Genomic DNA, 27,178 nt, shown 5'->3' with positions numbered 1-27,178 from the left:
AAAATCTCCATACAAATATTAGTGTTCATGTTTCTGTAATTCTTCAGTTAGCGAGTGTGAAACCACAGAAATGAGCATGATAGCCTATTTTGAATTGTTCACTGACCAATTTTCATATGGACAATTTGTCTGTGTTTTCATTTTTTCTGCCACATGAAGAACAATAGTTGTGCTGCTGTGTTTCAAATGTTATTGTTTGATGATTTGGGCACCGGTGTGTGTTTTTCAAATTTAGCTTAGTGTAAATTGACTCCATGTTGCATTTTTTTTTTACGTCTTACTGCCACACACCTGAGTACTACAGTACTCTACTGTATTTTCGGTGGTACCACTCTGCAGGGTGTCGCAGTCACACGTAAAGTGAATATTACTGATTTCTTTAAATGTCTAATTTTGCCTGACTAAAAAACAAAAACACATATATTCAGTGTACAGTTACAAACATAAAGCTAAAACATACATGCAACAAAAAGACAACAAACAGCCTTAGTAGTTCCTGTGAAAAAATCTTGTTGATATTCAGATGTGAAATTTTTTCTTGATTTCTTGTTTCTTTTTTTAAATCTCACCTTGTTTTGATCATTTGTTTTACTCATTAAAATCCTTATATTCGTATAGCTTTGTATCTTGTGTTAATAGAATCCTAATTATAGATAGACCATTTTATATAATAATATTTAGAATAATTTTATTTAGAGTGCATCTTTCTTTGCTGCACAAAGCAGACATTAAAATACAAGGCATCAAACCTTGCAGACAAAATACCAAGAGGAATAAAATTACAATAATCACAATACAAAGGATAACAAAACAAAAACAAGCAAACGCAGTAAAATGTACAAGAACAAAATAATATGATTAGAGAAGACCTCATATTTATAAAACCCTAATTATACAGGTTATTTTCTCATTTTTCTTATATCCTTGTGTTTTCAGAATATATTCTGAATGCCTTTTATGTCCTATATCAAACATTTTATGATTGCATTGACTCACACTGCATGAATAACAATAATAATAATAATAATAATAATAATAATAATAATAATAATAATAATAATAATAATAATAATAATAATAATAATAATAATAATAATAATAATAATAATAATGTGTTGTCTGTCGCCCCCTGCTGGCTCAAAGTGAGAAACGCTTTTGTTTTAAAGATGCTTGTTAATAAAGTTTCGTTGACAAAACTTGAAACCAAGATGGCAGCGTGCATACCGCTGTCTGTAAAGATGTCACCCTCACCCTTAGCGGGCTTTAGGTTCCTTTTAACTGAAAGATATTCTTCTGGGAAGCTTCTAAAATCTTTTAAAGACATCTACAGACGAGGTGAGGCAAGTTTTTGGTGCTTCTGAAGTGTTACCGGCGTTTGTCCGGTTGTCTAACCGGAATATCTGCCTTTAACGGACAACTTTAGCTCATTTACAGTCTGTTTACTTAAATTAATGTAGTTTAAATTCAAATGAAAGTAAATCATTTCTTTAGAAGTACTTTCCCTGTTATGGTTGACCGTTTGTCTTCCTGTCCTGCCCTGCCAGCTGTTCCACTCACTAACCTTTGGTCTTCGCCCAGTAGAACAGCATCACTTTTACTTCCTGTCTAATCAATTCAAAGCTAATTTTTACCATAGTCCACCTGGTTCACCTGCCTTTCATAAATGTGTTGTTAAAGGCTACTCGGTGAAAGCCCGGCAGGCGGAGGAGGAGAGCGGTGTGAGCGCCGCCGGGTTCAGCGGGCCTCTGGATCACTACAGCGGGCTGATCAGAGACGGGACCCTGCGGGAGGACGAGCACCAGAAGGCGGTGCTGCAGAAACTGGACCAGCTGCACAAAACCCTCAGAGGATACAGCAACACTCCCACGTCCATCTTCTCCAAGGTACTCAGAACAAACATGCAGAAGCCACGTAAGGACCTTAGAAAACTGGATGCATTAGCCCAACCCAGAAATCTTCGGATTTCAACCTGATAATTGCACCACCTTCCAGTTATTTCACAGTATATTGGATATGAAATGTGGGTTTTAAGTACAGAAAGTCATCTAACTAGCTTTCTATGCTTTGTGGCACCTTAATGTCACAGTGAGTGCATACAAGCAAGATTACTGACCGCAACTGTCTTAGAATTCTTTTTATTTGTGATGATTTACAGCTATAATCCTATATAAAGGTGGGTCTTGGAAATACTTTTTGGTATTATTTTTTAAATAACAATTTATTTATTTAGAATTATTATAGTTTTTCTTAGATTGTGTCTATTTGGTTAAGGAGGATCAGCAACAGTCTGGTTTTCTGTGCATATGACAACATACTTCTTGAGTCTTGAATAATAATAACACAATACCCCAAATAAATGATAACTAAAACAAATCTGCCATCTGTGCAGCTACTGGAAACTATGAAGCTTCTGTCCACAACATAATGTTTACTTCTCTGACTACAGCAACTTGCAATAAAACAATAAAATGTGGTTTCATTGCGATTGATCTGCCGACTTTGTTAGTTACTTTTATGATTAGAAAGGTTGTATTTTATGTGTACTTAGGGAACATCCGTGCACAGACTCATATCACTGCTGCAGATATCCTGCTGTGAGACAATAAAACGGGAATATGTCTAACAAAAGACTGGATGTTAAATATTTTGACTTAAGTTAACAAATCACACTTTTGCGAACAGTAAAATATCCAGTTTTGATCAACTATATCATATTATTGTAGTTTGAGGGCTTTAACACATGATCAGAATGACAGACAAATGGATCAAGAGCTATTATTAAAATATTTTTACCTTTGTTTAAAATATATGTATAAAATATTAACAATAATTTAGATCTGGGCTATACATATATATATTTCAAGCATTTAGCAGCAACAGCCATTTATTAATTATATTGTATTTTTTATGCAGACAATGTTTTAGATATTCTAATATTGAAGGTTCTAAACCTTAACATTTGAGTTAGTCAGGTTAATTTGTATTTTATGTAACATTGTAATGTCTTAACCTTAATATTTAACTGGCAATTTTGCACAATTAGTGATACTGAAATGTCTTAGTGATGTAAATTTAAATGATAAATAACACTGTAGGGCACTGTGCTGCAGCGCCTGTTTTAAATGTGCTACATAATTAATGTTGCCTTAATAAATGTTATAAAAATGTCAGTTAAGCTTTCTTTGTAGAGACGAATCCCATTTTGTAGCCTCATTCAGGTTAAAGTGATTTATTTTAATCAGTAAGTTATCCAACGAGAAGTAAACTGGTTGACATCCAGAGCAAAAAGTAGCTTGTTTTTGTGCTTAGCGTTGTGTTTTGTCTCCTAATATACGCAGCCATTTTCATTGATCACCTAGTCTACTATTAACTTTACTCATTTCACTGACATGCTTTTTAAAACTAAAGCTATGAGTTTACTTCCACAGTGTAATCTTTCTACTCAGTCTTATCTTTTGTAGGGTTTGTTGATATGATTTGCCCTGATGCCCTCATACTGTGTGGAAAAAAAGTTTATAGTTGTGTGCTTTAGGGGTTGATAGCAGTTTTATTCTAATCCCAGTACTGAGATATTAGCGATCAAGGAGACCACTAATGGATGTTTAGAACCAAATAGTGATATATTTTTCCAGTTAAAATGAAAATCTAGTTGTCAAAATTTAAAATAGCACAAAAAATAGTTTTCTCCATTTCTCCTTCAGTGTTTGTAGGTTGTTATTAAACTCACAAAGGCCATTTATCCTTATTAAATTGCCCGGATAAATATTTATACAGATTTCTAAGAAAATTCTTGCTCATTTTCATCTTTTTCTCTACATCTTCTAGTTTTTCACGAAACCGAAGCCTCCAAAAGGCTACTACATCTTCGGAGATGTCGGTAAGAAAAAGCCGTACATCTCAATTTAATTTCTTTCTTGTATTTTACAGTTAGATTTGTTCCTAATTTTAAAGATCTCTCTTGTCTCAGGCACGGGAAAAACTATGGTGATGGACATGTTTTATTCATACGTGGAGACGGAAAAGAAGAAGAGGGTTCATTTCCATGGGTTTATGCTGGACGTGCATAAAAGTAAGAGAAGAGAGGAATGAATAATGTTCCATCTTTGTGCTTTCTGTGTTTCTAGCTGCCACTTGGGGGCAGATAAGGTAACTGCGGTTGAAAGCACAAATTAATGCATGAATAAATAAGATTTTTTCAGCTTGTAAGCATGAAGTGCCTTACATCTGTGAAGTGGGAGGAAAAACAAAAATGAGACATGTCCCTACAGCAGCAGAAAACAGAAAAATATTACATAAGATGTACATTTTCTCCATTTGCAGACTTAAACATCTGTTTTTTATTATTCAGTATTGGTAAAAGTTTACTTAAACCACATTGTCAGGACCATGGCTCAGCCAAACGTCATTTTTCCGATTAATTCTGGGAAATTCAGGGTCTGTCATCCTTCTCATATTCATTCATTCATCATTAATTCAGTTCATTAAATCGCCTGTCGGTTGTTAGCAGCAGCCCACTGAATCAGCAGCTCTGTGATCGCTGATTTGCATCCGTGACACTGTGCATCCTTGTTGATATTTTAGGGTCTGAAGGCAAATGTTGAAAATGATCAACAACCATGAATATTTTAACCACCAGCTTCATCTGCACTGCACATATAAGAGAATGGCAAATCTTTATACTGTTTAATATGCTCTGCAGATAAGTGGGACTGTATTTATTCTGAAATATCCTGAACATGTTATAGTGGTGGCGACATACACTACCAGTCAAACGTTTAGATACACCTTCTCATTTAGTCTTTATTTTCATGTCTATTTACACTGTAGATTCTCACTGAAGGCATCAAACCTATGCATGAATATGTGGAATTATGTAGTAAACAAAAAAAGTGTGAAATATGTCAGAATATGTCTTGGCATTTTCTGGATGATCTTCATGAGGTAGTCACCTAACATGGTTTTCCAACAGTCTTGAAGAAGTTCCCAGAGATGCTGAGCACTTGTTGGTCCTTTTGCCTTCACTCTTTGATCCATCTCATCCCAAACCATCTCAGTTGGGTTTAGGTCAGATGATGGTGGAGGCCAGGTCATCTGATGCAGCTCTCCATCATTCTCCTTCTTGGTCAGATAGTCCTTACACAGCCTGGAGGTGTGTTTGGGGTCATTGTCCTGTTGAAAAATAAATGATGGTCTAACTAAACACAAACTGGATGTCACTGCAGGATGCTGTGGTAGCCATGCTGGTTCAATGTACCTTCAATTTGGAATAAATCCCCAACAGTGTCACCAGCAAAGCACCCCCACACCATCACACCTCCTCCTCCATGCTTCATGGTGGAAACCATGCATGTAGAGAACATCCATTTACCTTTTCTGTGTTGCACAAAGACACAGTGGAACCAAAGATCTCAAATTTGGACTCATCAGTCCAGAGCACAGATTTCCACTGGTCTAATGTCCATTCCTTGTGTTTCTTGGCCCAAACAAATCTCTTCTGCTTGTTGCTTTTCCTTAGTAGTGTTTTTTTAGTGGCTATTTGACCATAAAGGCCAGTTGATGTAGAGATGTGTCTGCTACTAGAACTCTGTGTGGCGTTTATCCGGGCTGTAATCTGAGCAGCTGTTAACTTGCCTTTTCTGAGGCTGGAGACTCGGATGAATTTATCCTCAGCAGCAGAGGTGACTCTTGGTCTTCCTTTCCTGGTCCGGTCCACATGTGAGCCAGTTTGGTCATAGTGCCTGATGGTTTTTTGCGACTGCACTTAGGGATACATTCAGAGATTTTGCAATTTTCCAGACTGACTGACCTTCAGTTCTTAAAGCAATGATTGACTGTCATTTCTCTTAGCTGATTGGTTCTTTCCATAATATGGATTCTAAAAGTTGTCAAATAGGGCTGTCAACTGTGTACCAACCTGACTTCTGCACAAAACAACTGATGGTCCCAACCCCATTAAGAAGGCAAGAAATTCCACAGATTAACCTTGAAAAGGCACACCTGAGAACCTCATGAAGCTCACTGAGCGAGAGCCAAGGGTTTGCAAAGTAGTCATCTATCAAAACAAAGGGTGGCTAATTGGAGGAATCTAAAATATAAAATGTGTTTAGAGTTATTTCAGAATTGGTTGTTTTCTGTGTGTATCTAAAATGTAGAAAGTAGTAAAAAGAAAGAAAAAACATTGAATGAGAAGATGTGTCCAAACTTTTGACTCATAGCGTATGATGTATTACATACACAAGGCTCTAGTTTCACCACGCTGTTGAACGATTTGCAGCACGTTTCACCCACATTCTGCAGAAGAGCGCAGCACTGTGGTTGCCTGACGGCGCTTATATGTTTGTTTTCAGTCACCACATTATGGTTTTGTTACATGTGAGGCGCTGCTGTGTTTGCACTGTCGTCTTATGTATTCACGGTGTTGAAAAAGTGTTTTCAGTTAGTCTTAAAATACAATTCTGTTGCCCCTTAAGTACTAATGTTTTCCACAGCTGAAGATTGTAAGCAAAAAAGTATGAATAGATAGTAAATTCTCATTTAAATATGTCTAGTGAAATGGAAACATACACACTTTACTCAGTCAACCATCAAGCTTGAGGTTGTTTGTGTTTTCCATTTAGTTTACCTTCACATCAGTAGTTTACAGTGTTTGTGTAGATTCATCTGTATATATACTTACTACAGAGTTACTAGCAAATTTAAATTTATCTTCTTTTAATGTTCAGGGATCCATCGGCTGAAGCAGAGCATGCCGAAAAGAAAAGCGGGAAAAATGGCCAAATCTTACGACCCCATTGCTCCAGTCGCTGAGGAGATCAGTGAGGAGGCCTGTCTGCTGTGCTTTGATGAGTTTCAGGTAATTTTAAACAATCTTAAATCTGTTTATTGTAACCTAAAGTTGTGTTTCTGCAGCTTATTTCTTTCTAAAACACGTTTCAGGTCACTGATATCGCCGACGCCATGATTCTCAAGCAGCTTTTTGAGAATCTGTTTCAGCACGGTGTTGTCGTTGTGGCCACTTCTAATCGTCCCCCTGAAGGTGAGAGTTGTAATACACTAAGATCTCCTTAACACGTCATGTTTCAAACTTTCATGTCTTTGGTCCACATAAAATAAGTAATTTTTGAAGAAAATATTGCTTTAGTGGAAAGTTTGAAGTACAAATTCAATGTTGGAAGTCAGTATATGGGGATGTAATCACACACTCATCGGCCACAACATTAAAACCACCGACAGCTGAAGTGAATAGCAACGATTATCTCGCAAAAAAGGGATGTACTAGACAGAAATTAGTCAGCAGGAAGATTGGGCAGCCTAAGGATCTAAGAGACGAGTCAAACTGTGATGACTGTACAGCTGGGCCAGAGTATCTCCAAAACAGCTGGTATTGTGGGGTTTTCCTGACAAGCAGTCGTTACCAAAAATGGTCCAAGGAAGTACAACCGGTGAACCAGTGACCAGGGCCCAGTGCTCAGGGATGTGTGTAGTGAGTGAAGAGCTACTGAAGCACGAATACAAGAAAACTTTCATGCTGCCGTGATAGAAAAGTGTTCACAGCTTGTCTAATGTGAGTGCTGACTCCTGTCCACCACTGAAAACACCTACAACGGGCAGGTGAGCTTCAGAACCGGACCATGGAGCAATAGAAGCAGGATAATTCACACTTCCTTTGACATCATGTAGACAACCAGGTGTGTGTACATTGTTTACCTGCAGAAGAGGAGGCAGTAAAATGCACTAAAGGAAGAAATCAGTGTGATTCTGTCAGCAATGATCGGCTGGGAATCTTTGGTTCTTGCATTCATGTGGACGCTACTTTGACACCTAAACATCACTACAGACCATGTACACCCCTTCATGGCAGCAGTGCTCCCTGATGGCCTCTTTCAACAGGATATTCTCCTTGTTACACTGCAGACATTGTTAAGGAATGGTTAGAGTAGCATGACCAAGAGTTTAAGGTGGAGACTCCTACTTCCTCACATCTTAAGCTCACCAAACATCTGTGGGATGCTGATCCATGGAGGCTCTACATCACGACTCCCACACGTTGTGTAACTCGCAAAGATATATTCACTGGTGCAACGTTTTGGTGCTTGACCTTCATCAGGCAGATGGTTTATGTTTAAAGTCTTGGTGCCTGAAACCACAGGACACTTTGAGAGGTCTGTGGTGTTCAGGCCTCAACTGATTAGAGCTGATTTGGTAACAGGAGGAGGACCTAAACAATTTCAGGCAGGTGGTTTTATTGCTGTGGCTCATCTATAATATACAATAAGGTTCAAATAACTATGATTTAAAATGAAATGTTTATGTATACATACAGTTTTTATTCATTTTTTGCAAATATTTTTAAAATAAAACTTTTAAGGGAAACCTTTAAGGAATTATCGGAGTTTTCTTCCTGAAGGTTTTGCAAATTTTCAGAAATTTGGGGAATTTTTTTGCTGATTTTTTGGATTTTTTTCAGACAAGGATATTTTTTGGTGCCTGTAAATGAGGACAACAGGAGGGTTAATACTATATCATTCTAATCTCACAGTTTTTTCTTGTACCTTAACTTGGTTCTTCTACAAGCACGAATTGCACCTGTAATGTGTAACCCTATCTACTTGGTACCTTGAATCTATCTCCAAAAGTTGTCAAAAGTTCTGATATGTTAACATTTTGAAGCCAATGCACTTCTTACAGAATTAACAGATGATTTCCAGCCAATGTGAGAAATCTTTGTTGTCATCTTTCCTCAGACTTGTATAAGAACGGGCTGCAGAGAGTCAACTTTGTGCCTTTCATTGCTGTATTGCAGGTAAGAGAGTAAATTAAGTTCTCGTCTGCTGCTTTGTGTGAAAAGCACATTAAAATATCTGTAAAGTGTCTCCCTGGTAGAAATATTGCCAAACTCTTCGCCTGGATTCAGGGATCGACTACCGCAAACGGAACAGACCTTCAGCTGGGAAACTCTACTTTCTGTAAGTAGCTCTTGTCATATATCAAGCCGTTTTTAACCTCCATAAGTTTTCCTCTTTAATATTTCGCTGTGACATTTATCGTAGCTCCAGCGAGCCTGATGTAGAAGCGACTCTGGACAAGATGTTTGATGAGCTGGCTTTCAAACAGAATGACAGTCAGTGGACTTTCAAATGACATTTTACTTGTCGTTGACATTTTATCTGCTTTGCCACAGAACTAGCACTCTTTCATATCATTAAAATAGTTCTCTTGTTTCTACAGTAACACGACCAAGAGTTATGAATGTTCACAACAGGAAAGTGCGTCTGGACAAAGCATGTGGGACCATCGCTGACTGTACATTTGAGGAGCTGTGTGACAGAGTGTGTCTCAACATTTAGTTTTTAAATATAAAGTGTGCTCAGATTGTTTGGTCTTTTAGAGTTAATGCAATTTAAAAATATCCTGGGTTGTCACTGAATTGTTTTATGACACAAATGAGACATCATAATTGCATTAAATGTCTTAAGGGGTCACGCTTTTTGATAAAAAGTTTCTAAATGCTTCAGCCTTTAGGAGCCAGTGACTACCTGGAGATGTCCCGGCTGTTTGACACCATCTTTATTCGACACATTCCTCTGCTGACGCTGAACAAGAAAACTCAGGCCAGGCGGCTCATAACACTAGTGGATGCCCTCTACGACCATAAGGTGCACCGCACTCGTTCATGTGTCGACGCTCACGCACCAAACTTCACACTTTTGAAAGAGAATTTAACAGTAAATGTTCTCTTGTTTCAGGTTCGGGTGGTGATTCTTGCAGATCACCCGCTGGAGGACATTTTCGTACACGACGGGGATCACGGTCACGACGAAAGCCACATTCTGATGGACGATCTGGGCCTGAAAAGGGTAAAAGCCGAGACTGTTTTCTCATCTGAACCAGTTTTACATGTTGGAGCAGTTCTTTTGGCTGTAAATGTAGATGGCTAAGGTGTCAGTGAGCGGCTCCTAAAACACACAGCTGAAAGTAAGTCTGTAAAAGGCATCATAACCAGCACTTCAGTCTTAACTTTTTATTCAGGTAAAACTAAAAACAAGTAGAAACAAGGAGGAAAATGTAGCTGAAACAGGTTCCTCTCAGCTCTGGAAGATTCTAAAATCACTTTAAGTACACACGACTGCCATGAGTGCACAATCTTCTAAATGTATTACCTTGTTAATAGAAAATAATCTGCAATTTTTAAGCCACATTTTGATTTGATTCAGTGTTTCATAGTTGTGAGATACATAGGGAGATTTAAAATAGGATTTATTTATGAATTGTGGCCATTTTTGTTCCTACTTATGTAGCTATAAGTTCTGAGAGGGGGCCTTGGTAGATTTGTTTTACTGCATTTTAAAGCACAAATTGTAATTTTTTAATTTATAGTGGTGCTTGAAAATTTGGGAAAGCTTTGGAATTTTCTGTATTTCTGCATAAATATGATCTAGAACATCACCAGGTTTTCACACAAGTCCTAAAAATGGCTACATAGAACCCACTTAAACAAATAAGACAAAAATGTTGCACCCTTCTTCCTTATTTCTTGAGGAAACTGATCCAACATTACATATCTGTGAGTGGGAAAAAAATATGTGAACCTGTGCTTTCAGAATCAGACGTGACCAACTGGTGCAGCAATAACTGCAGTAATTTCCAATCAGTCATCCTCATTTTGGTCTCATTTGTCCACAAAACATTTCTCCAATAGCTTTCTGTCTGGTCCACAGGATCTGTAGTAAAAGCCAAACTGACAGAATTGCTCTTTTTGGAGAATATGCAGTGGCTTTCTCCTTAAATACAAAATGTAATGAATGGCTTTGACCTCACTGGTGGTTTAGCTTTTTAAATTGTCAAGAATTTAGTTGCCAGTTGCTCAGGTGCAGGTGTACAAGAGCACTGGGAATCTTGTGTGAATCTCTGTCAGGTATGTCTGCAAAAATAACAATAAAAATTACACAACATACACAACTAACATATAATTTAAAGAGTATAGTAGTCTCTGATATTGTAATTTTGACATTATATACATTTTTCAGTACTCAAATAAAGAAGCTAGATAATGACAAGTGTCAAGTCATCACATCTGATGATAAATTTATTCCCTGTTGTCAATTAAAATTTAGTTTTTGAGTTTAACATTTGTAGCATCTCGTAACTGAAACACTGGTATGAGTTTATATTTCAGTTAAGCTGTAAAAAATCGAGTTAAAATGAAATTTTCAAGGCCTCCACCCAGACATAAGAGTTAACACACTTATGATAAACTTCTGCATGCACTTTTTGTTGTATCGTTTGTTGTCTAACTAATAAATGATAAATGAAATGTTGTCTATGAAATTGATAAAATGTCAGAAAAAAATCATATAAAAGCATCAAAACAAAAGCATTAAACATGAATGAGAGCATCAAAATCTGAGTGAGATAAAAGGAGAAGTGTTGTAAACATATAAAAATGAAAGAAGTGAGATGTCTTTGTTTCTGTTTGGACTGTAGACATGTGATTTATTCTTTTTACACCAAAAATAATTTAACGTTTTGGATGTTTAACAGGAAGAGGCGAGCAGTCTGTCCATCTTCAGCGGAGAAGAGGAAAAATTTGCCTTCCAGAGGACAGTTTCTCGACTCACAGAGATGCAAACAGAAGAGTATTGGTTGGAGGGCGACAGAAGCTCGAAATCGCAGGTGTAAGATTTGTTAAACAGCCTCCATCCTCCATAAACTGAGCTCCTCTCTGCCAAACACAGCCCAGACTGAACACTACTCCTACTCACCTTATCCAGCACAAACCCAGTGGGGCTGCTCCACAGTATGTTGGACAGAGAATATTTATTGCTGTCTTGGGTGCTTTTATCATTTTAATGCCATGTTGCACTTTATGGATCAATCTTAAGATGGACTTCAGGGTGTCATATTTTGCTTTTTGTGTCATATTGAGGTCCAACTTTTTTTTAAAATCTGGGGGAAATCAACTGAACAATTTTTGGAAATGGAATCCAGAAGGACTTTTATGAAGATTTAAGGGACATTTTAATCTGATCTCTTTTGAGATACGCAGCAGTTTTAGAAAATCTTATGCATCTGTATATGAAATTAACATAATTATACATACAGTGGCAGCAGATGTGAGTTGTAACATGACTACATTCATCAGTTTTTTCATTTAACGGATGAAAAGGAAACAAACACATCCACTACATATTCCTGAAGATACCTTTCTGCATCTGTGTCTGCGAATGAAACATTTCGGTGCTGGTTGATGTTTAACCTGATGCATATTTACATGAATCTTTGCTTTATTTAAAAACACTAATACACTCTAGCTTACAAAAACAAAGACTGCACTGTGTGGGAAGTGAAAGTGAGAAAAACAAAACCCTTCAGAGTTTATCTCCCGTACAAACAAAAGTGTTGCAGGTACAAACAGACAGTTGGTGTTATTTTGTTTATTTTGTTTTCTTGCAAAAAACAAAAACAAAACTTCAAGTCTTGTTTAAAGCTGTTTCAGATCAGAAGATGTAGTTTCCTTTAACTGGGAGTCAAATGACGTTCTTTATCTTGCAAAAAATCAACAGTTGTGTCAGTGAGATTTACTAAAACATTATTTAAGGTTAGATTAAATGCTCACATGGCAACAAAAAGGCACAACGACTTTTAAAATGATTCATTGCAAATATTCTGGCTGGATTAAACCACTTTTATTAATTCATATACAATTTTTAAACCTTTAAAATCTTTGTGCAATCTGCATTTAGACTTTTCCTGAGAAATATTTCATTAAAAAACTTTGTAGCTGCACTTAACATTTGACAGTCTGGCTGAAATGAACAATATTTAAGATGTTTTTAGTGCTAATATGTGTCATTTCAATCCTAAAACAAAAGATTTACATTTAAGTGCAATAATTGATCGTTATGTCTTACATCAGACAGAAAAGCTCATCTTGTTAGTTTTCAGTCACAACTTATTTGACGACGTGTTAAAAACGAGACTGTTTTGAAAATATTGCTATGATCATATGTCATGATTTCATTTAAAAGAAAGTCCATATATGTGATAATTAAATCATTTCTTAGCAAGTTTCTGATGTTCTCATGAACGTCAACATCAATGCTTCAGCTTTCATATAGAATATTTCAATCAATTACATTTTCTACATTGTGTATTTAAGTTATTGCTGTTATTATCTGATCCAGGTAAGTTTCTAATCTCATTTCCTTCTTTGTGAAATCATTTGACATTTGTTGATGTGATGCAGATAAAGGCCTTTGCAACAAATACTGAGGTTAAATTTAAATCTGGAGATCCGCCACTCAAAAACTGTAAAGATACATTTCCTTTTTATTCATCCATTTAACTGTTAAGTAACATTTTCTGTAAATTGTATCCATCTAAACGCTGCTTCACAGTCTTCTCCACACTGCTGTCATGAAAGTAGAGAAGGTTGATGCAAAATCTGCTTTTCAGCTGTTACTCAACTCTGCTTTTTTTTTTTTTTTGTTTTTTTTGTTTTTAGAAATTTTGATCTTTGATGTAAAAAAGCTTGAAGACCTACGTGATGTGGGGTTTGTTTGCAGCTTTAGAATCTAACCTTCTCTTCAGGTCACTAAAACCACATAGTTACCATAAAGAACACTGAGGAAATGAACTTTGAGTGGTATGTAGAGCCCCGGTTTCAGATAGGAAAATGACGTGTTTAGAAACTGCACTTTAGAATGGGGGGCAACAAACTGCTTTTTGTGACTAGTATGTTGAATAGATAGATAGATAGATAGATTAGATAGATTTTATTAAAGGCAAGAATATTGCATATTTAAAATTTAAAGGTGCATTTGCAGTGAGGCTTTAAAAAACATTTGGGAGTGATTTTATTCAAACTAATAAATTATTATGTTGAACTCTTTATCAAAAGTGTCCTTTCAAGCAGTGTGGAAAGAGCTTTGAAATGGCCTGGGGAATTAAATTAATCAATGTAAATAAATATATTAAATTCTATTAATCAACAAAAAAATAAATAATATATAAAATAAAAAATGAAAAGCTGTACCCACCAACATCCTCCCAACGACAATTAAAAAAAATATTAAAATGTACAAATAAATAGAAAAGATTTTTTAAAAATCACTTTTAACAATAATGAAAAGTACAAAATAAATAATAAATATTCTAAAAATAAAAAAGTTGTAAAATATAATAATCAGTCGCGTTTTTTAAAATTAGTATAATACTTGTCATACAAAATAAAACACAAAATGCATTACAGAGCAAAGGAAACAACAATAATATAAAAATAAAATACTTATAGAAAAAAATTAAAACTTTACCCACCAATCCCCTCCCAAAGACATAAAAAATGCTACAGTATATATCATCAAAAACACTAATAAATAGAAAATCTGTATTTAAAAAAATAAATTATATAATAATTCAAGCAAAGCAAAAAATACATAAAAAATAAAATATAATAATTCACGATAAATAAAAGTTTATTTTATTTTCTAGATTGTGTTTGAAGGTGTCTCATAATAAATGAATGCCCTCAGTATTTGTGAAATCCTGCTTTTCCAGACTTGTAGCTTCATTCTTATGATTTTATTGCATTTATTTCTCTTTTTAACCAGCAGCTGCAGTTTTAGTGGTGCTTCTGAGCCTCTTTTCGGGCTCCAGTGGAGACTTTAAAGGTGATGTCACTGCTGAGCGGACATCTCCACACTGTCACTTTAATTTCAGTCAGTCCAGGGGGCAGGATCGTGTTTTTTCTTTTTTCTTTTTTTTTTTTTGTCTTCTCTTGGACTCGGATCGTTTGCGCCAACCGCAGCAGCAGCAGATTGAATGGAGCAGGCTGCTGGCCACACGGAGGGCACCGTGCTGCCTCGTCCAAGATGCCACAGACGCGCAGCCAGGGCACACCAGTGTTTCTTCCAGCTGCTAACTGGGCGGATTTGATCCTCGCCACATTTCTCCGGCGGCAGTGAAGGAGCTGCGGGGCCTTGAGGAGCCTCCTCTCCGCCTTGATGCTATCTGGACGCGGCGGCTGGCGGCTCCCTGCGCGGCCGATTTAGGAGAACTTAGCGGGGGGGAAAGGAAACGGTCAAGATGGCAGCTGTGTGCGGAGTGATGAAGCTGATGTGGAGGCAGTAGAGGTATTTTTATTCCATTTTCGGTGGGTGTTTGTCATGCGGGATCGCGGTGCAGGACTTGTGAAGGAACGCCGTCTGGATTCCTCCAAGACTCTCCGCGGACGCTTTGCTGCTGCTGCTGCACAAATCGCGATAAAAAACAATTGCAATGCACGTTAAGCAGGGTGTGGGCTGTGCACGACAAAAGGCAATGTTTTGTTAATGCTGGTCAGCCCCGCTGCGGATAGACGCCTTGCAGGAGGACGGACGGACGGACACGTGCTGGGAGCGAGCGGAGCGCAGGACATTTGCGTACCGAGCGGAGTAAATAAACTGCCCCTGAATCCTGCACATCAACATTGATGGAATGCGACCCCAGTGATTTTATAACCCTTTGTGCAGCGACCGAGATATTGCGTTTAACATGGCTGAGGCGCCGCGTAACGGGGACGAGCCGCCCTCCAACGTGGAGATAGATCCGGATTTCGAGCCCCAGAAGCGGCCGCGCTCCTGCACTTGGCCGCTGCCTCGACCGGAGTCTGCTGCGGGCAAACCCGGGGCCAATGACACTGACGTAATCCCTGAGGAGGAGGATGATGAGGAGGGTGGGAGCTCCGGGAGCGGCGCCGCTCAGAAAGCCAGCGGTGCCGTCAAACCCAGGGAGCCGAGCAGCAGCAGCAGCAGCGGCGGCGGCTCCAGCTCCCAGCCGGTGGAGGTCCAGCGCGGCCCCCGCAAGGAGGAGGCCGCCGACGGCTCGCCTTCCTCGGCGCAGACCCCCCCTGCAGCCCTGGGCGGCTCTGCCTCCCAGCAGCTGAGGAAGTCCTCCGCCCGCAGGAATGCCTGGGGCAACTACTCCTATGCAGACCTCATTACCCAAGCCATCGAGAGCTCCCCCGAGAAGAGGCTGACCTTGTCCCAAATCTATGACTGGATGGTGAGGTCTGTGCCATATTTCAAGGACAAAGGCGACAGCAACAGCTCTGCTGGCTGGAAGGTGAGCAGTGACATGCTGGTGGTGCTGTCATCACAACAAAGCGCACACTGTGGTCATGTAAAGACACACAAAGCACACAGCTGGTGGTGATGTAGACGTGGAGCAGCACAAGTTGCTATATGCACCATTCAGAGGAGCATTTGAGGTGATGTTTCTAGCTTTAGATAGACTCTTTCTTAGGGGAAATTCACGGTATGCAGTAGCTCACACATCTTACATTCAAGACAGATCAGAATCAGAAATACTTTATTGATCCCTTACATAACACTGTGCAAAAAGAAACAGCAATAAGATGCAGAAATGATCCTTATTATGGGGTGTATTTAGGTGACAGTGCAGGGAATTGGGGGAATGTGGCTGCTGGTGTAACATAATAAATAACCTAGGCTACTGCTATCAAAACATTGGAGTATGCTAGTAATATTGTGCATCAAATTACACGCGCCGTTGCATCTGAAAAATTCCAGGTGACGCAGAAATCCGTTGAGGTGTCAAGTATGAAAGTCAAAAACGGGCGATGCAAAGTTGATTTCACTTTCAGACAAACTGCTCACACTGCAGCACAGCGGGCTTCTTCCAGGCTCCACCGGGGCCCTGCTTCTGTTTGATTTTCAGGATTAGTTCGGCCTGGACCAAACCAATTCATCTGTCATGGAATCAAGTCTGATGAAAGCTTTGAGCTTTGCAGGATTTAGATGAGGAAGAGGAGGGTGGAGGGGTAGGTTTGTAATCCTGCACAACTGTGTGGATGTAGGATGATTCCAGGAAGCGTCTTCTTGGATAAATCACATTTAAAATTGTGCTTTTTAATTCATGCCTGTGATGCTGACGGGAATGTAAAAATACACAACAAACCGACGCTAATAAGTGATTAATCTGGCACCGGATCAGCTGGTTAGTTAATACTTCAGATTAGTGGCGGTCAGTTTTCATTCATGTTCGGATGCTCTTTTCTGTGGATGGCTACATTAAAAGGGCTAATGTTGAGGCTTTCACATGTGCTGACATCAGCAGTCCCTCGGAGATGCTTTGTAGCTGTGTGACATTCAGCCGTCAGCTTAAAGGTTGGTCGCCTGTGTGCAGAAATGCCCTGAATTCAGACCAGTCACACCTGAGGCTTCAGCAGAGCCACAGCAGCATCAGGCTCTGGTTAAATTTTCACCATCCAGACTGAGAGTTTGGTATTCTGGATGGGATGACCACCACCATCACCATCATCACCCAGCAGCTCTTCCCTTCGCTGTGTCGCCACACTGTCTTTTTCATGTGGCCCGGGCACAAGAATCAATCAGCTGACTATAAATTATGTAGGTCAGTGTGTAGCAGTGTGTGAGAGAAGCTCAGTGTTTCTCTTTGGATCTGGCTCCGGCTAAACTGGCGTCGCTCCAGTCGCTGCTCAGAACGAGGCTTTGCTCAAAGGGTGCTGCAGCACTGCTGTGGCTGCTGTGGGGGAAGGGGAAGGCAGGAGTTTTGCTCTTTGTGATTTATCTTTAAATGCAGCGCCGCTCATACTGTACGCACCTGTGCAGCTTATCTGGATGCATTGACCTCCGTTGGCCTTGGTTGGTTGTTTTGTTTTTGTTTTGCACACAGTCCTGGAAAACTTACCTCCAACTATAACAACATCCTCTAGTCTTTATTATCTAGAGGTGTGAAGTTTCTCATATTCACTCTTTGAGGGCTGAATTTAACGCTTTGGTCATGTTTGAGGTCCGACGATGCGACGCTACAGCCTCAAAAAGACCACAGAGGTGCATCAAAGCAGCTAAAAGTGTCACGATGGTTTATTTATTTACTGCAGGGCTGCTGTATTGGATTGCATTAGACTGAGCGGGACAGGTGTTGTTATTGTGTTTTCTGTCTGCATAGCTCAATGGATGACGAATAGGTTGCAATTTTTTGGCTCGGCCTTGTTGACAAGTGTGATGCTGACACTATAAACAGTGAATTCTGATTAGTTAGAACTTGTTGCTGATAGAAATATTGATTTCCACCTGCTCCATCTGTATCAGTTTCTTTGTCAGTGTTATGAATTTGACCATTTTTGCTACATTTAAGTCGAATATATTTGATCATGGTTAATTTTTGCGCCACAGTGTCTTTAGTGGACGTTTAGTTGTATTTATGATGGGATTCATGTAGTGAAATAGCTTTTATACACAGTTATTCAGTGCTATCAGACACAATTAGCATAGATGTGCTTTAAAAGTATGTATTCAGAGAGGAAAAAGAGAAAATAAGTCAGTTTCAATCATATATTCTCAGATTTGTCAACAAAAGAACTAAATGCAGCTGCAGAGGACGTGGATCTCAGAGTATTAATCAGACCATAAACTGGCCAAACCAGCTCTGGTTCTTTTATTCCACGGTGCACCTGAGCAAACATTAACATAGCCGACAGCTTGAGTGAAATCAGGCGAGAAAGTTAATCAGAAGATGTTTTTATTTGCAGCGTGACTGAAGCAGAAATCCACAGTTTGGTCTGATTTGAATAGTCGGAGCGGGGGAAAGGGGGATTTGGTTTATTTTTAGAGCGCATTTAAAGTGACAAATATTGGCCAAATTGCTTTGCAGAGAAGCTGAAATATCATCAGATAATTAAAATGCAATTTGGTTGCACATTTGATGGTGCACAAACAGCAGAGCAGCCTCCGATAATTGTTTATTGATGCCATATCCGAAACATGGGAGCGCCAGCAAAGGGGTGCTAAAAGCCTCAGCCTCGAGCCTCGGCCATATTTATAATGTGGGAGTCGTGACCTGATGGTTACCTCTGTAGATGCCGTAAGTCACGACAGCAGCAGAACCTGTCAGTTGGGGGTTTGTGCTGTGCATGCACAAAAAGCTAAATTTGCCTCTTTATTGTAGAAATGTCTCAGCTGTTTACATAGGGAGGTATTTTAGAGGCATTTGTGCACATTTTAAGCCACATTTTTAAAGGATTTGCTCTTTCTTGCTGCAAAATTCCCTCATATTTGTCTTTAAAATCTTAAATAACATCCATATCCTGTCCAGTCACAGGTGCTGGCAAAAGAGAATAAAATAAAGGAAATCAAAAGCAAACAGCGTCTGAACACTCGGAGATGCTTCCCCCTCTGTGTGTTTTATTAACACCTGCACTGCTGTGACATTTGGAGCGCTCTCTTCATCTTCTTGGCACTCTTCATCAAACAATCAGAGATTTATCTGCTTCTAATTATCCGCTCAGCCCTCCGGTTATAAACACAGCTAATGGAAATGGACACATTCCAGCTGACGAGGAAATGTGCAGGATTTGGTGAAAGCCACATGGGAGTCAGATGAGTTTGAGGATAAACGTTGTGGTATATTTTACTTACGGTCAGCAAATCCCACAGAAAAACATAAACCTCTATTGTTGTGCACAATCTCTGTGCAATTGTATTTTTCTGCACTTTTCTTTATTTCCATAAAAGTGACCATAGTACTTTATTTTAAGACAATTTCACACATACACTCCTACTGCTGGGAAAACTAAATGCCACATATTAATTCACAGTTTAAAATAGTACCAAGTAAATGCAGCTTTTCCTACAGTTTGAGTAATGCTGTTTAAAACTTCTGTGTACAGTCCTGAGCCTTTTCCATAACTTATAATATTTGTGAGCAGTTTTCAAAGGAATAATTTAGCATTTTGGGAAATATGCTTTGAATTAGATAAGAAGATTGTTGCTCATGTCTGTAACATAAATAGAGCCTGATGCTGATTCTTGGGTCTGATACTGATTTTTGGCAGTGAAAAATTCCAATCTTAGATTAAAAAGAGAAAATAATGGGGTCAGTGTTAATCAACTTTCAAGCAATGCATTTTGTGAAGTAGTTAGCTTTAAGTCACCGCTTGACTCCACACCAGCATCTGCTACATGTGCTGCAGACGGTGCTAAGAGTATTTTAAACAATGGAGCTCCTCTGCTAGACAAACTGTGCTGCCACTATTTCTAAATTTGCCCCCTTTTTTCTAAAGTTACTAACAAGATTTCAAATGCAATCGTATCTGATAACATATACACAGATGCAAACATATCTGCGATTGGCCAATGCTGAGTGGTAAAATCGGGCGACCAGCCTATCAGTTCGGCTCCAGTAAATATGAAGCTACCCTTAGCAGATGGCTAGCTTAGCTTAGCAAAAGGACCTGAAACTGAGGTAGCGCCTAGCTCTGCCCTAAAAATAACAACAAGCTCCTCTAAAGTTCACCAATCCTTGATGATCTCTAATATTTTATTTCTCTAATCAGTTCTTAAACCACAGGGGAAAAACATTTTATGGACAAGCGTTGCAGTTCCTTCAGCGTCCACTTGAGGCTGACTCCATAAGTGAGTCAATCCCCATAGACCCCCATGTTAAAATGCTGAGCTTTAGAGCAGAAATAAACACATTTACAGCCTGGTACAAGAAACCCTTTGGTCTCCATACCCGGTTTCCCACGTTCATGACGGCTGCACGGCGGTGAGTTTTGGTTTACCTAACCTGCTTAAATTGTATTCCAGCTTAAAGTTATGCGTAATTAACAGATGACTGCTGTCATAAGGTCAGCTCCACTTTCGCTCCAATGCTTTGCTCAATTTTGGATTAGCACGGTGTTAGGAGGAGTCTGGCGCTGCCAAGATGGTGACGTCCGAAGGCGCCAGACTGAGCTTCAAAATTGTTCTTGGGGAACCTACCTTTGGGTGACGTCATGGAGGGATCGTCTGTCCTTATTTACAGTCAATGGTAATGAATGGAGACAAGCTAGTTGTTTCCCTGTTTATGTTCTTAACGTTAAGCTAACCGGCTTAATATTCACCGTACAGCCACGAAAGCCACAAATATGTTAAACTTTGTCGTTTATTTGAAGATTTGCGTCCTCAGTGGGCCTGTGACGGGAAGTTGGAAGTTATTACATGGACTAGCAGGCTCTACATTCTCATCTTTTTATGGGATTTGTTGAAATTGTTCCCGGCAGTCTCCTTGAAAGTCAGAGATTAAATCTAGCTGGACAATCTTTGCTTAATTTGGAGTGAGCCCTGAGTGTTTCCAGCTAACTTAAGGTGGTTTAGATGGAAAACAGCAGCAAGTTGTCCGCTAGTTATATTTCTCTCATGCGCTTTGTTGTTGTAAGAGATGAAAGTGTTTGCTTGTTGACCTAATCCTTTAATTGGCTTGAAGCGAGGGCTTTGCTGGAAGTTTGAAGTCAGCAGGTCATTCCATTGACTCAGAGCCTTCAGAGGAAAACTGCGGCCGCCGTTCGTTTCTGATCTCTGTCATCACAGAGCCGGAGACGAACCTCCTCCACAGCTGCCTGTCCAGGATCCATATTCTCTGGCTGCAGTTTGTACATGTGAGCCCGTTTGATTAGTTTAATCTTCCGAGAGATGGATTTAAACGGGACCCCGGTTTGCTCAAGTTAATTCAAGCTTAAGAGAATTACGCTGCACCCTCTCCCAGTGAAGTCGGCCTTCGGTTTGCAGAGATCAGTGCCGAGTTTCTCCTCCTGCTGCTGAAGTGTGACGGGCTGGTTGTGCAGGCTCCAGCTGTTTAATTTCGTACATGGTTGGGAACATCTCCAGGGAAATCCTGTAGACCTTTCTGAGCAGCCAGAAATAGGTCACAGTGTGAGGTGCAAAGAAGAAATGTCTCTTAGAAGACACTGCAGTGTTACAGCGGTTCACAGTGCTCTGTTTTAGTAGATAGTTTAGCAAAAAAACCCTCAATTGTCTGTTTGCTTTGGATGTTTGGCATTGCCTGTTATTAGTCTTTATTCTCTGCCTAGAGGGGAACAAATGTGACCAAAAAAAATTATAATTTCTGATCAAAATCTGTCTCATGCACAGAAGAATAGGATACCGTGGTAGATGTTTATATAATTATAATTCAACATATATGATGGTTTCAACAGTCAATAGTGATGGTGATTGTTGGTAATCCAGTTGACTGATACACATTTGAAATAAATATTAAAATCATGGTGTCGAATTTAGAAGAACATAAACTCCCAACAGAAAATGCATTTGAAATGCCTTTGTTTGTCTACAGATATTAATGAAAAGAACACTTTTTCTGTTTAATCTCGAGTGTTGATAGACTATTTCTATGATTCATGACCAGTCAGATAGTATGGTGCGTTGGACATCACTCGAGACCGAAGAGTGGCAACTACAGAAACAGAGAGGTGACTGGATCAGAGCCAAAGTAGGACAGTTTTAACCTTCTGAACCCCAAGTAGTTTCTTTCTGTTTTTGCCTCCTGTCACATTTTTACTAATTGTGGGCTCGTTTTTAATGCAATATAAAGTCCTGCACAACCATAGCTAGAAGTATGAAACCTAAAAAATGTTCTCTGTGCAATATAAGATGGTTATTTTGCCATAAACACTAAAAGAAATGTGAAAATTGTATTTCCTCTATTACTTATTTCATAAAAACTTAAAAAACCTGCAATCAACATGTGCAACATTTTTCCAGATGCTACTAATGCTTACAAAATGGTGGATTTACATACTGCTGGCATTTTACAATTTAGATTTTAATTTCTTTTTATACTTGTCTCCTCTGTGCTCTGTGTAAACACAGTCTGCAGTTCAACTGAGTTCAGTCATAAAGTCCCAGAATTTTTGCCATTTGACTGTTGGGGGCAGCTGAGTCACTAATGGCTTCACAGTTGCATTGAGAAGCAAAGAATTTTTCAATTCTTGCAGAATGTGGTTCCTGCAAATAGTTTATTTTTGGCAAATTTTTAAATGTGACGACAAGAATAAAGCGATTCTGAGGAAATGCCACGATGATTTACAGTGTAGATTTAAGCAAGTTTTCTTATAGAACAACATGTCACAGATTTTTACTTACAACATCTTCAAAAACTCAATAAAGAAAACAGTCTAGACATTGTTAATGTTGTAAATGACTATTTAAGCTGGAAACGACTGATTTTTAATGGAATATCGACATAGGGGTACAGAGGAACATTTCCAGCAACCATCACTCCTGTGTTCTAATGCTACATTGTGTTAGCTAATGGTGCTGAAAGACTAATTGATGATTAGAAAACCCTTGTGCAATTATGTTGGCACATGAATAAAAGTGTGAGTTTTCATGGAAAACATGGAATTGTTTGGGTGACCCCAAACTTTTGACCAGTAGTGTGTGTGACTCAATAATCGGTCAACCGCTAGAACAAATTACTACAAGTGACACAGTTAACCACAGTTCAAATGGGGTCGCTTCCATTTCATTTTCCCTCAGTTACTCTGGTCTGGCTTTTGTAGGACGGTGTTGCAACAATGCCATCGTGTTCCCAGGTCCCAACAATTATGAGACTTAAGTTGTTTAAATAAACCATATTTGTCCTTAATAGGAGTTCTTACTTTAGTATTGAGTCACAGTAACTGTTTAAACAGATGCAGCAGAATCTGACTTTTAGTCTGTAGTATGAGTGAACTTCCAAAAATGCTGGATCCTACATTTCTCATAATGTAGTTAGCAGCTTCTTTTCATTAGACTTCCATTGCCTGGTAGACAGCCACATAGTTCAGAGGCTTTTTGTCCAAATAGTTCCCAATGTCTTGAAGCCCAAAACCACAAAAAACTGTATATAACTGCTTTTACGATTGAGTAGTTTTCCTCAAGGCTGGTAAAATAACTCAAAATAACTCATTTGGGTAACATATAATCTGTGTAATTCTCTTTTAAGCTTGTTGTGTAGTAATACAAATATTTTCTAAGACAAAGGGAATCATATTTGGCACAATTTAATTAATTATGAACATACTTTAACTGTTTTCATTCATTTTTATTGCAGAATTCCATCCGACACAATCTGTCCCTCCATAGTCGTTTTGTAAAGGTCCAGAATGAAGGATCAGGGAAAAGCTCCTGGTGGATGGTCAACCCAGAAGGCGGGAAAGGTGGCAAAGCTCCCCGACGACGGGCCGTTTCTATGGATAACAGTAAGTACATCAAAGGAGCCCGGGGACGAGCCACTAAGAAGAAGGCCTCGCTGCAGGCCGCTCAAGACGGCAGCTCCGAGAGCTCGTCCAGCCTCTCCAAGTGGACAGGAAGTCCCACCTCCCGCAGCAGCGACGAGCTGGATGCCTGGACAGACTTCCGCTCCCGGACCAACTCCAACGCCAGCACACTCAGCGGTCGTCTGTCCCCGATCCTGGCCAACCTGGAGCTGGACGAGGTGCCCGACGACGACTCGCCCCTCTCCCCGATGCTGTACTCCAGCCCCAGCAGCATGTCGCCGTCCACGGGCCACACGGGACTCTCCGACCTGGCAGGTACCATGAACCTCAACGACGGGCTCTCTGACAACCTGATGGATGATCTTTTAGACAATATCAGCCTGACAGCGTCCCAGCAGCCTCCTCCTGGAGAGGAAGACAATGGAGCCAACGGTCAGGGGAGCTCGGTGTTTACCTTCAGCTGCTCGGGAAGCAGCCTGGGTAGCCCATCTGGCAGCTACGGGCCGAACCCCCTGTTCAGCCCTCCGTCCATCACGAGCCTCCGGCAGTCGCCCATGCAGACCATCCAGGAGAACAAGCAGACCACCTTCTCCTGCATCTCCCACTTCGGCGACCACCAGACGCTGCAGGATCTGCTCAGCCTGGACTCCCACAGCCACAGCAACGTCATGCTCACCCAGTCCGACCCTCTGATGTCGCAGGCCAGCACCGCCATCGCCCTGCAGAACTCCCGCCGAAACGCCATGCTGCTCCGCAAGGACCACGTGCTGGTGAACCACACCGGCGCCGGTCAGGCCCAAAGCTCTTCAGTGCCTGGTTGGCAAGCTGGCTTGTCGACCTCCGACCACGACGCCGGCCACGCCGACACCAAGCAGCTGAAGTCTCCCAGTAAGAACGCCTCTATGCAGCTCAGCCAGGACCGCTTTCCCGCTGACCTGGACCTCGACGTCTTCAACGGCAGCCTGGAGTGCGACATGGACTCCATCATCCGCAACGAACTGATGGACGCGGATTGCCTGGATCTCAGCTTCGACTCTCGCCTCACCTCCGCCCAGAACGCCAACAGGAATTCAGGAAGTTTCTCCAGCTCCAAACAGACGTCGCCCCAGAGCTGGGTGCCAAGCTGAGAAGTCGGAACTAGAATCGGGGGAAGTGTAAATTGGGGTTCATTGTCCTGCATTGTGCAAGTAGAGGGAAGAAAGAACTTTGTAAAAGTGTATTTATGTAGTATTTTTGCTTTCCATTATTTTTAAGGTGAGACATTACATTCGGTACTGTATTGGTGTCTTCGCAGTGGAGAGAAATTAATCTTTGAAAAGACCGATGCCTGGACGGTAGTAGAGACTGGAATGAAAGTGCGGGACATTTTGTTTATATGGAAAGCATCAACTCGTGTTAGTCTCAGGGAATCACTCATGTCACAAAGTGATACATGAAACTGAAGATGAATTTCACTCTGCTTTCTCTCCTCTTTCACACCCTTTCATACCTTAAAAAAAACACAAAAAAAAACATTTTTTGCCAAACCAGCTGTCGGCCTGTTGTTTGCCGACAGCCTGTTTACAGAAAAAAAGCTGCAGAGAATGTTACACTATTATGCTCGAGCGGTGGATACTTGACAAGCTTCTTTTCTTTTTTTTTTTTTTTTGGTTCTTTTAAGAGCTGTAGCTTAAATGGACTAAAAGATTTAAAAAAAAAAAAAAAATGTTAATGACAAGCTTTTCTCCCCCCCCCCATTGATGCACCGAGTCACCAAATATCAATCTTGTAGAAGTTAATATGTTATCAAGATGTGAACTGATCTACATTGTGTGGTTTTTGTATGTAACGTTTTCTGTTTTTTTAATTTGTAAAAAAAAAAAAAGAAGCAGATTTTACCCTGTGATTTTTAGTGACATTACTGTGAATTCTGTTCCTTCTGAAGCGGTGCGTTAATTACTGAAGTACTGATACTAAGATGTTTCTGCTGCAGATCCCTTTTCACCGTTTCCCTCCTCCTTTTCCCTTTCGCCGTACCGTTGGAAAAGTACTGCTCTGTACAAAGAATTAGGGACATGGTTTAGTTCTAGTCGACACCGTTTCGCATTAGCAAACACTTAGGACTATTTGCATTAAAGTAACCACACGGAGTGAAGCCACAGCACTAGATTAAGACATTTTTGGTGTTAATTTGGAGGCGTTCTTGGTGCTATAAATACAAAGATAGCGGGGAGTGGCAGCGTCAGTAGCCTCTCCTTTGTTATCAGCACTATAGCAGGTGCTGGGGGGAAAAAGAAGTGTTTCCAACCCTGTGCGAGCAGGAAGGTGTGTAGTTTCTTAGAGCCAGTATTTTAAATATTGCCAAATTTTTTTCTGCATTTAAATAAGTGGAAACAAGAGGATATACAGTACATAGATATTAGGAACAAGTGCTATAAGGGCAAAAAAAAACAACAAAACATCAGCACAGTTTTGTAGGAACAGCAGGATGATGTTTTTTAAGTTTACTTTGTTTTTTTTGTTTGTTTTTTTAACACAGGACGTTTAGGGTGAATATGTCTTCTTGCTAATTTGACCTTGACCATTGTAAAGGACACGTATTTGGTTTATTTCATTTTCCTCCTACTTCTTGTTGCCCTCCATGTACAGAGCTGCATAGAATGACTTTTATTCGTTTGTCCTTTCAGATTAACCTACATTTGACCTCCTCGATTGGTTATTGATCGGGACGAATGCCAAATGGTCCCTGAAATTCTGTGAGCCATTAGAGTTGGAAATCCAAACGTTACACCCAGACGTGTTGACTTTAACAGTTTAAATACTAAATCCCAATGGCTTAGCCTTTAAATAAATTTTGCACAGCTCAATTTTTTTGTCGCATCTTAAAAGATGAGTATTTTTGAGTCAAACTCACTGCCAACGTCCCACATTTCATTTCTTCCTATTGCTCCTACAAAACAAACAAGTGACATCAAGTTGCCAGTTGTGATTCCGAATCTTCTCTTGGTTTTATCAGAGATGGTGCATGTAAATAAAGCTTAAAGAACGACTGAAAATCTGGAGTTTTTGATGTTTTTTTTAATTTTTTTTTTATTATTATTTCAGTCCCTGGAGGAATTAATCAGCTGCAGACTTGAC

The 27,178-nt window shown here is 39.8% G+C and overlaps 2 protein-coding genes across 2 annotated transcripts; both read left to right on the top strand.

Moving 5' to 3' along the window:
* The first annotated feature begins 1,151 nt into the window (after positions 1-1,151).
* Positions 1,152-13,070, top strand: afg1la (AFG1 like ATPase a). The gene is made up of 13 exons (XM_023285509.3): positions 1,152-1,335; positions 1,678-1,883; positions 3,826-3,877; positions 3,968-4,069; positions 6,723-6,853; positions 6,937-7,036; positions 8,745-8,803; positions 8,884-8,966; positions 9,051-9,121; positions 9,229-9,329; positions 9,516-9,656; positions 9,747-9,857; positions 11,542-13,070. The coding sequence occupies exons 1-13, from the start codon at positions 1,167-1,169 to the stop codon at positions 11,677-11,679; spliced, it is 1,464 nt and encodes a 487-aa protein (XP_023141277.2). The 5' UTR covers positions 1,152-1,166; the 3' UTR covers positions 11,680-13,070.
* Positions 13,071-14,759: 1,689 nt separating this feature from the next.
* foxo3a (forkhead box O3A) lies at positions 14,760-27,096 on the top strand. The gene is made up of 2 exons (XM_023285522.3): positions 14,760-16,101; positions 23,896-27,096. The coding sequence occupies exons 1-2, from the start codon at positions 15,532-15,534 to the stop codon at positions 25,186-25,188; spliced, it is 1,863 nt and encodes a 620-aa protein (XP_023141290.2). The 5' UTR covers positions 14,760-15,531; the 3' UTR covers positions 25,189-27,096.
* The last annotated feature ends 82 nt before the right edge of the window (positions 27,097-27,178 follow it).

Source organism: Amphiprion ocellaris, chromosome 20 (genome assembly GCF_022539595.1).
Source record: "Amphiprion ocellaris isolate individual 3 ecotype Okinawa chromosome 20, ASM2253959v1, whole genome shotgun sequence".
Taxonomy (NCBI): domain Eukaryota; kingdom Metazoa; phylum Chordata; class Actinopteri; family Pomacentridae; genus Amphiprion; species Amphiprion ocellaris.
Note: the sequence above shows the minus strand (reverse complement) of the source record. Positions and strands in the feature narration are given on the sequence as shown.

Bases quoted from the DNA above. Each gene is read 5' to 3' on its own strand.
- foxo3a (XM_023285522.3), top strand. From the start codon at position 15,532: ATGGCTGAGGCGCCGCGTAACGGGGACGAGCCGCCCTCCAACGTGGAG. The intron at 16,102-23,895 runs GTGAGCAGTGAC...TTTTTATTGCAG, and splicing joins ACAGCTCTGCTGGCTGGAAG to AATTCCATCCGACACAATCT.
- afg1la (XM_023285509.3), top strand. From the start codon at position 1,167: ATGCTTGTTAATAAAGTTTCGTTGACAAAACTTGAAACCAAGATGGCA. The intron at 6,854-6,936 runs GTAATTTTAAAC...AACACGTTTCAG, and splicing joins TGTGCTTTGATGAGTTTCAG to GTCACTGATATCGCCGACGC. The intron at 8,967-9,050 runs GTAAGTAGCTCT...CATTTATCGTAG, and splicing joins GCTGGGAAACTCTACTTTCT to CTCCAGCGAGCCTGATGTAG.